Here is a 9,413-nt window from a genome sequence, read left to right as displayed (position 1 = left end):
ATTTGAAATAATATGTAATGGAATATAACTCTCTACTTATGAGAGAATAAATGACTTAGCACAAAGTAACAAATCCTAAAATCTTGTTAAAAGATATTTTTTACGGGCACATTTGTAATGATCTATCAAACCGATCTTCCCATTCAAATATATTTCTAACATAAAATAATATTATTAGACACCAATAAGTATACGGTTTTGGAAGGCACCCGGGTCGATGGGTTGTCAGTAAACAAACTCACGTTGTCACACAAACTGAATCAATTTGAAACTGAACACAAATAAGAAACAACAAAGAAGAAGAGAAGAAAAAGAGCAAATGATAGCAACCGAAGGAATCGAAGACGAAGAGAAATGGCTAGCGGAAGGCATCGCCGCTATTCAACACAACGCATTTTACATGTCTCGTGCTTTGGTAAAAATTTCATTTTTTTTCCCCTCTAAAAATTCAATCCAAAACCCTAAACTTCTCAAAATTGACAAATCAACACTCTGATTTTCCTTCAGGATTCGGATAATCTTCGAGAAGCATTGAAGTATTCTGCTTTATTATTATCTGAGCTCCGGACTTCGAGACTTTCGCCGCACAAATACTACGAGCTCTGTAAATTTCTAGTCAACACATTTTTTTGATCGACTATTTTCTTTTCATTTTGTTTGGCAGTTTTTGCTTATGAAAAGTCAATTTGACTAATTTCTAACTAAATGTGATCCTATTAATTCATTTTTTTACTGAATAAATTCAGTTTCGAGCTGAGTCTCTTCATTATAATTTGTTTGGCATTTGCTTATGAAGAGTAAATTTTGCTAATTTTCTAGCTAAATCCGACGTAATTCAGTTTTTTAAAATTACATTTGGATATTTGAAGCTAAACTGTACTAAGTTAAATCATTAAAAAAAAAATTAAAATTTAACATTATCAAAAAAAAAAAAAAAAATTAAATATTTGGAAACTACACGAAATGTAACAGTTTTTTTCTTATGGAAAGTCAGATTGACTAACTGTCAAGCTAAATCAGGTCATACTAATTCACTTTTTAAACGGATTTTATAAACTTGTACTCTCTTTATTCTAATTCGTTTGGCAGTTTTGCTTATGGAGAGCCAATTTTACTAACTTTCTAGCTAAATCAGACTATATTAATTCAGTTTTTAAAAATTCAATTTTAGATATTTATAGCTAAATCGGACTTAGTTAATTCATTTCAAAAACAATTTAAATTTAAATATTTGGAAAGTACACGAAAAGTACTATAAGTGCATATTTCACTTTAGAAAGTTAAATTGACTAACTTAGGTTACTGGACTGGATTAGTTCATTTCTGTTAAAAATAAATAAAAACTTAGATATTTTGGAACTACAAGAAGAGTTACTTAAGTTGCAATTCTCCTCATATCAAAATGGTGATTTTTTTTTTCTTAAAAGAAAGGATGTTGGTTAGTTTTGTGCAGTTTGAATGTTGGAAAATAAAAATTGTCAAACATCTTGGATTAGAGAAAGATTCTATGTTCGTTACTTCATGTTTGTCCTCTGGCTTTGTGCTCTTTTGTGGTAGATATGCGAGCTTTTGATGAATTGAGGAAGCTGGAGATGTTCTTCAGAGAAGAAGATAGACATGGTTGTTCAGTTATTGACTTATATGAACTCGTTCAACATGCTGGAAATATATTGCCTCGGTTGTAAGTCTCAGATGAAATGTTCAGTGTGTTAAATTCTCAGTTGCTCGGTTTTGCTGTGTGTAATTGGCTACTTATATTGTTCCATAGTATCTTAGAATCAAATGAACATAGTTAAGAAGTAAACTTGGTTATCTAAATATTCTTTTTATGCTCAACTTGAAATTTAATATTGTGGGATAAATTTGATGTCATTCTTCTTTTATGTGCTTTCTCTTTATTGGTGTATTTTGTGTTATTGAGAATGTTCAGTTTCTTATAGAGTTGATGATCTCTGACTATGCACGGGGCCAGTGGCAGACTTTAGGATGTGAAGCCAGTGGATACATCTGTCTTTAAGATAAGATCTGCCACAGAGTTTTAGTAGGAGTATCGCGTGCATTCAGTCAGTACTCAGTACGGGCAACTTTTTGGTTCGTAGATAGATTAACCAATCACCAAACAAAAAAAGCTAGGCTCGGTTCTGATATTTTAGTTAGGATAAAATATATTTTACAATCACCTACAAAAAACAAACAGAAAGAAGGAAGAAACACTTATAGCCTGTTTGGCCAAGCTTCTTTTTGGCCAAAAGTGCTTTTTTTTGCCAAAAGCACTTTTGGCAAAAAATTGAGGTGTTTGGCCAAGCTTTTGGAAGGAAAAAAAGTGCTTTTGAGGAGAAGCAGAAGCAGTTTTGGAGAAGCAGAAAAAAGTAGCTTCTCTCCAAAAGCACTTTTTTGAGAACACTTTTGAGAAAAATACACTTAGAAGCAGTTTTTTAAAGCTTGGCCAAACACTAATTGCTGCTCAGAAGTGCTTTTCAAACTAATTAGCCAAACACAAACTGCTTCTCACCAAAAGTACTTTTGAGAAAAGCACTTTTGAAAAAAAGCACTTCTCAAAATAAGCTGATTTTTACTGCTTGGCCAAACGGGCTATTACCAGGGAAGCCAGAGAATTTTCCAGAGAGAGATGTTTTGAGGCAACACACTTGAGCACCTTTAGTTCCCATGAAAGAGAATCTTTCATGCTAGTAGAAAAAACTGAACCTATTGCATTCACAGATCATACAGAAGCACGGGCTCGAGAGAACCACTTTCATGAACTTCAAGTGAAACTAACATATGTTGATGCCACCAAACTTATAAATATCAAGCATTTCAGAGTAATCTTAAGAGGTGCTGATGCACTTACCATGTTAATTAACTTCTAAAACTAAAACATGGTACAGTATCAGCTTAACCAAATACATGTCCAAACTCAAGTAAATGGGGATGGAAAGTTTAAAACCATACAGATAATTTTGATTCCCTCTTCAACAATTGTCATTCTTCCCATTTTCTATAAAATGATTTTCCGGTTTCATTCTAGTCTTTTGATTAACCAACCGGTACTTTTCTCTTTGCAATTTGCTTTACATATGAAGTTAGATTACCCAATCTATTGATGACTGGGTATCTTTTGTAGAGCATCATGTTTTGATGTGGATTATCTACTTCTGGAGTACTTCTTGTATATGGGAGTCTTTTTCCCCTATATCAATAAAATTATTTACCTTTTCAAAAAAAAAAAAAAAACATTACCAGTCAACAGTTTTTCATTTTTTTTTCTTTATTCCTCAAGAGTATTTACGACCACTGGTTTGCAGGTAAGAAGCTGATTAAAGGACTATGAAAGAGACAAAGAGTAAATAAACACTTTTTTTTTAACTAATAGCAATTCTCAATGCTTAAAAAGTGGAACAGGTGTTCTTTAGCAAAACTTGCAGATAATACTAACAATAGAAGAATGCAAAACTTCACTAGAAAAAGGCTAATTTAAAAGCAAAATCATTTGCGTTATCATAGATGCAAAAAGAAACAAAAACACAAAATTAAGCAATAAAATCCTAAATCACCTATTTAATAAATTAGAAGAAATAACTGTATTCTAACCTGATGTTGATGAAGAATAGTTGGTGCGAGTGTCACCGTGTCAGTGATTGTAAGAAAGAAAAACACAGAAAAATGAAATATGAGAGAAGAGAGAGGCGAGCAGCAAAGAAGGGAGAGCCTTATATTGATCTGATCTGAGAGGAGAGCTGAAGACCTTATCTGATCTGAGTTGGAGAGGTGGTTAGCTAGGGTAGTGTTTTCTTGGAATCTGATCCGAAGGAGTGGAATTGATAACTTTATATGAAACCATTTACATTTTAGAACATGTCCCACTGATACAGGGCAGTGGGAATATGTTATATAAAGAAGAGCAGCCTGGTGCACGAAGCATCCCGCGGTCACGCAGGGTCCTTATGAATTGAATACTCCTTATGAACCATTTTCAGTCCTCAACATGTCCTTCTGATACAGGGCAGTGGGTATATTAAGGTGATGTAGCTACCAAGAATTTTCTCAAACACCATTATTTTAAATCTTAAAATTCCAAGTGAAGGCAATGCCCACATCACCTGGTTTTTAATGAGGTCACCCCCGACATCTAGGTAGGCAACAGCTATACCGGTAAATCTGTTTTTCCATCTCCTGTGTGGTTGTGAATTGCTCATGCCACTAGTTAATATTGTTTTGGAGTCGAGTGATAGCGGCTCGATTTTTCTTCCCTTTCTTGCTCTTTGTTTCCTCTCTCGTATGCACTTGTTATTCTTGAAGAATCAGATGTCTGATGGAAGTTTATCTTGTAATATTTCAGGTATCTCCTATGTACAGTAGGATCTGTTTACATCAAATCAAAAGAGGCTCCTGCTAAGGATATTCTCAAGGATCTTGTTGAAATGTGTCGTGGTGTTCAGCATCCGACACGTGGTCTCTTCTTGAGGAGTTATCTTGCTCAAATTAGTAGAGACAAATTGCCAGACTTAGGTTCTGAGTATGAAGGGTAAATCTGTTGATTACTCATACTTGGATTGCATGATGATTAGGTTGCACATCATATCACGTCAGCTCTGCATAAGTACATCTTCGTTCACTTGCTTGAAACAAACACACAAGAGCTACATGCACACACATTGCTTATGTATATTGTTATCTACCTATTTAAGTATGCGGGTAGAGCTAATGTATTGCATCCATCTCTAAGATCCTTGTCTTTTGTTTAATTGGGTATTTTTTTTGTTGCACTTTTCTAGTTTGACCTAGCGGATGATCTTCTGAGATGCTTCACACTGTTCTTCATGCAGAGAAGGCGATACCGTCATGGATGCTGTAGATTTTGTGCTGCAGAACTTCACAGAGATGAATAAACTTTGGGTTAGAATGCAGCATCATGTACGTTGGGATCTTCTGAACTATTACTTTGCTTTTACTTTTGACATGCATGGCATCTGTGCATTTGCATGCTAGGAAGGTAAAATGAGTCATGAAGGCATGTTTTGGCCATGCAGGTGTTATAGTGCTTGTGATACATTCATTTGCTTTGGTGATCCTGAGTTGAGGCATTCTTCGCGCTTTATGGTCTGCAGGGACCTGTCAGGTTGAAAGAGAAACTGGAAAAAGAAAGGAGCGAGCTTCGTGATCTTGTAATACCAATATGCTCAATCATTTACTTTCTCCTTTCAAGATCCTTATGGCTTGGTTCAGAAATACGATATTCAGCTGTGCCTGTCATATTTTAGGTTGGGAAGAATTTGCACGTTCTTAGTCAGATAGAGGGTGTTGATCTTGAAATGTTCAAGGATGTGGTTCTGCCCAGAGTTTTGGAGCAGGTAAATTTAACAAGATTAAACCTTTTCTCATTTTCTTGTAGCAATTCGCTCTAAAGATGCAGCTAAATGTTCCCACAGGTTGTCAATTGTAAGGATGAGATTGCCCAGTATTATCTGATGGACTGCATAATTCACGTCTTTCCAGATGAGTACCACTTGCAGACACTTGAAACCTTATTGGGTGCTTGTCCGCAACTCCAAGTAAGTCACCAAAAATATACACAACTTCTTTGCCAGGATAAGTTTCTGTGTCCTGTCCTTTGCTACTCCTCTTTTTTGCATCTTCATATCCATTCTTCTCGCAAATGTAAACTATATATATAAAACATATCTTACTAAAGGAAATGAAAAAGGAAAAACAGAAATAGGCAGCATTTTTGTTACATCACTTTCTGTCTTTGTCCACCGTAACCTATTTTGACTGCCTTTCAGTTCTATTACTGTTGTGAAAGAAGAATAAGATTATATACATGGTGTATGCTGGTGGCTCGCTCAAACTTGTTTTTAGTTGGTGTTTTACAGCTGTTCTTATTTGTCTTACGAGAGAGAGCGGGAAGGGGGAAGAGCTTTTTGTTTTTCTTCCTGCTCTAACCTAAGTGGACAAGATAAGCTCCTCATTCACTAGAATAACTGTATTACGTTGGAAAGCGGCTTGCAGTTCTCGGCTTAATTTTTCCTTCTCGGAGGAGAATGTGTGCAATGAGAATTAGTGTTTCTGTGATCTACAAAGTTTAGTGTGTTCTGTAAGTATGGAGCATAAACTTTTAGGGTCTTGGTAGTAGTTTTAACAGTTTTTTCAAATCTTCTGGTGGTTGATGTTTTAGGAGCATGTGGATGCTTGTATATTATCATCCCCTTGCTCGACATGTTATCCCATCTCCCAGACAAGAAGGAAGAACGAACAATCCACAGCAGATGCATTATATTACTTCATTAAATTTGATGATAAATTTGAAAATATTCTTCTTTGTTTCATTTTTTCAATTAGCCTGCTGTTGACGTTAAGACTGTGCTGTCACGATTGATGGAGAGATTGTCAAACTATGCTGATTCAAGTCCCGAAGTAAGTAAATAATTGTTTAATGGCTTCTGCCTTGAGATTTTCTTGATTTCTTCTCTTATTTAGGTGTAAGTTTTGATTATTTAGGTGTTACCTGACTTCCTTCAAGTTGAAGCATTTACCAAGCTAAGCAGTGCCATCGGGAAGGTAAATCTGGACGTTTAACGTCTGATTTCTGAACAAAGTTGACTACTCTCCAGTTTTGTAGCTTGTAGTTGGATTTTTATTTATAGGCAAACTTCAGTCTGTAGCAGGACCAGGATGTATGATTTAGAACACCTGACATTAGCATCTCAACTGGTTAACAGATTCCTTAATATGCAGGTCATTGATGCACAAATTGATATGCCAGTTGTTGGAGCCATTTCTTTGTATGTATCTCTACTGACCTTCACTCTCCGTGTTCATCCTGATCGACTAGACTACGTGGATCAAGTACTGGTATGTTATTGTCAATTTATCAAAGTTACAAGACAATATGGAATTTTGGAGGTTATAAAATCAAAACTGCTGTTGTTATTCTCTGAGCTCTATGAAGCCAGTTGATGCGTAACATGTGGTCACTTTTTTTGGTGAGAGGAGGGCAGTTATTTCTTTGATCAATTTAGTGGTCAGTAGGAGCATTAAACACATTAGATTAGGAAATCTCAGCAGAGTTGGTAGCTACAGGGGGAAGAAGTATGGGATGACATTTCTCTGCTTGATTTACTTTCCTGATTGTTGGTAGGGAGCATGTGTCAAGAAACTTTCTGGTAAAGCAAAGCTTGAGGATAGTAAAGCGACAAAACAAGTTGTTGCTCTCCTGAGTGCACCGTTGGAGAAATACACTGACATTGTGACAGTTCTAACTCTTTCAAATTATCCACGTGTCATGGATCACCTTGATACTGGAACAAATAAGATCATGGCGAAGATAATCATTGAGAGCATCATGAAGAATGACACCTCTGTATCAACTGCTGACAAGGTAATAATCTGCAATGTGTAGTGATTGATCACTAGTTCGATTATTTTGGTTCTCTCTTTAATTGATTTACGTCTTTCCCAGGTTGAGGTTTTGTTTGAATTGATAAAAGGGCTTATCAAGGACTTGGATGGAACTGCTACCGATGAGGTGGACAGATAACATCATCAATTTTGATTACTTCAAATGTCTGAATTTGTTATACTTTATTCCGACTCCTATTGATGACTTCCATTTCCATTGACTTTTACTCGGTACTCATACATGTGAGTTTTTCCTGATAGTTTCTACCAGTGGAATGACTTCTTTTCCTGTTTGTTGTGGTATTGGCCAAAAGCTCGATGAGGAGGATTTCAAGGAGGAACAGAATTCTGTTGCTCGTCTTATACACATGCTCTATAATGATGAACCTGAGGAAATGTTAAAGGTAATTAATTTATTGGAGAAGTTTTTCTGTAGAAAATTATTATTGAACAACTTTCTAGGGATTTGCACTAGATCTCCTTAAGATTGGTGCTTCATTTAGTACTTTTTAAGTTCTGGAAATAATCCAACAAACTGAGTTATCTGCTTCTTGTATACTGATCCTGCCTTTATCACAGCCTGAGTTTAGGGAAACACTTATACAATCATATGTAGTTTGATTTTGATAATGAAACTGAAAGGTCACTATAAAGAAAAATGTGCTCTGCCATATACCAGTTGATGTTATTCATTTGTGTTCAAACTATTCATTTTACTCTAGACTAGATGGATGGACAAGTATTGAAGGTTGATGGAAGCTTGAGTTGAAAGGAATTGTTAAAATGGCTATTCATTTGACAGAGTTGAAAGGACTCTCACCTAAATGGTAAAAGTGGATAAGCTTTAAGAGAGTTCCAATATTATAATTTGTTGCCAAACTTCCTTTTTTGTAGACAAACAACTTACCTATTTTTCTGATGCATTTTCTTTCTCTAATTTTGTGAAACATGTAACAATGCTGAAACTAAAGCGCTTAAATGTAAGAGATTGTAGTACATTGTTAATACTCTAGACCTCTGTAGCTCCAAATGGAACTTCTGTTTCTAGGATGATAGCATGATCTATCCTCTCTTTCCTTGTATTGTTACCTAATTTCTTTGAGGAGCTTTGGGATTACTCCCACTACTGATGTTGATATATAAAGAGAAAATGATTTCTAGATCATAGACCTCAATCATTCCTGGAGGCAATTAGCAGGAAAAAAGCCCATCTCATTAAGATGGCATGCGTGACTCTGCCGGTTATGATAGAACGATATTACTTATTAGGTATGTGATTGTAGGTTCACTAAGTTATTTTTTTTTTTGGTTTTGTTTTTCCAAGTAAAACTTCTTTGGGTGGAATCGGATAAAACTATCTTCCAGTAATATATACCAACACACAGTTGTTTTCACATTTCTTTTCTCCTTTTAATATTCTAAACCATGACTGTCATTATTGTGATATTGGACTAGTGATGTTTGATAAGGGGATGCTATCATGGTATATGATTTAAGTTCGCAAGGATATTCCAATGGAAAATATTGGTGCTGTGGGTTACTTAGATTTGTTCCAGCATGGTTAGATAGATATTAGATAGATACTCTACGTAGTAGGAGCAAGAAGGACGAAGAGTTTGGAAATCGTGGATTTGCTGGAGGTTGAAAAGTAAAGTTCGTTGGTTCATACTTAGCACTATTGATTGTGTCAGTACTCAGTGCTTTAGATAAATGATTTGAGAAGAGTTAGTTCGTCGTACTAACATGTGTATCAGTTCTAAAAGTGATTCTCTCATATAATAACCGAACACCAACAATGATTAATAAAATTTTCAAATAAAAAAAGTACTGACTAAATCAGGTGAAATACTTCAAACGGAAGCTCATAATATTCTTTTTTTCCCTTCTAAATCAGATAATATGCACTGTTAGGAAGCATATAATGGCTGGAGGTCCAAAGCGCCTAACTTTTACAGTTCCTCCTCTAGTCTTTTCTGCATTGAAGGTTTGTTGTTTTCAGCACTTATGTTCTCCCT

At 35.4% G+C, this 9,413-nt stretch overlaps 1 protein-coding gene across 2 annotated transcripts in view; it reads left to right on the top strand.

Annotated features, from left to right (window-relative positions):
- The window catches only part of LOC109231145 (vacuolar protein sorting-associated protein 35B-like), a 14,870-nt gene continuing 5,657 nt past the window's right edge, over positions 201 to 9,413 (top strand). The window contains exons 1-15 of one of the 2 annotated variants that reach the window (XM_019396706.1): positions 201 to 415; positions 508 to 604; positions 1,558 to 1,681; positions 4,340 to 4,525; positions 4,827 to 4,914; positions 5,109 to 5,165; positions 5,262 to 5,351; positions 5,430 to 5,552; positions 6,340 to 6,414; positions 6,499 to 6,558; positions 6,736 to 6,852; positions 7,139 to 7,378; positions 7,460 to 7,525; positions 7,713 to 7,802; positions 9,293 to 9,382. In XM_019396706.1, coding sequence (XP_019252251.1) covers positions 320 to 415; positions 508 to 604; positions 1,558 to 1,681; positions 4,340 to 4,525; positions 4,827 to 4,914; positions 5,109 to 5,165; positions 5,262 to 5,351; positions 5,430 to 5,552; positions 6,340 to 6,414; positions 6,499 to 6,558; positions 6,736 to 6,852; positions 7,139 to 7,378; positions 7,460 to 7,525; positions 7,713 to 7,802; positions 9,293 to 9,382 — 1,599 coding nt within the window. In that variant the 5' untranslated portion in view covers positions 201 to 319. Of the gene's footprint in view, positions 416 to 507; positions 605 to 1,557; positions 1,682 to 4,339; positions 4,526 to 4,775; positions 4,915 to 5,108; positions 5,166 to 5,261; positions 5,352 to 5,429; positions 5,553 to 6,339; positions 6,415 to 6,498; positions 6,559 to 6,735; positions 6,853 to 7,138; positions 7,379 to 7,459; positions 7,526 to 7,712; positions 7,803 to 9,292; positions 9,383 to 9,413 lie in introns of those variants that run through there. The other variant, XM_019396708.1, reaches the window with a different exon arrangement.

This window comes from Nicotiana attenuata, chromosome 8, assembly GCF_001879085.1.
Source record: "Nicotiana attenuata strain UT chromosome 8, NIATTr2, whole genome shotgun sequence".
Lineage (NCBI taxonomy): Eukaryota > Viridiplantae > Streptophyta > Magnoliopsida > Solanales > Solanaceae > Nicotiana > Nicotiana attenuata.
This window is presented reverse-complemented; position numbering and strand designations above follow the sequence as displayed.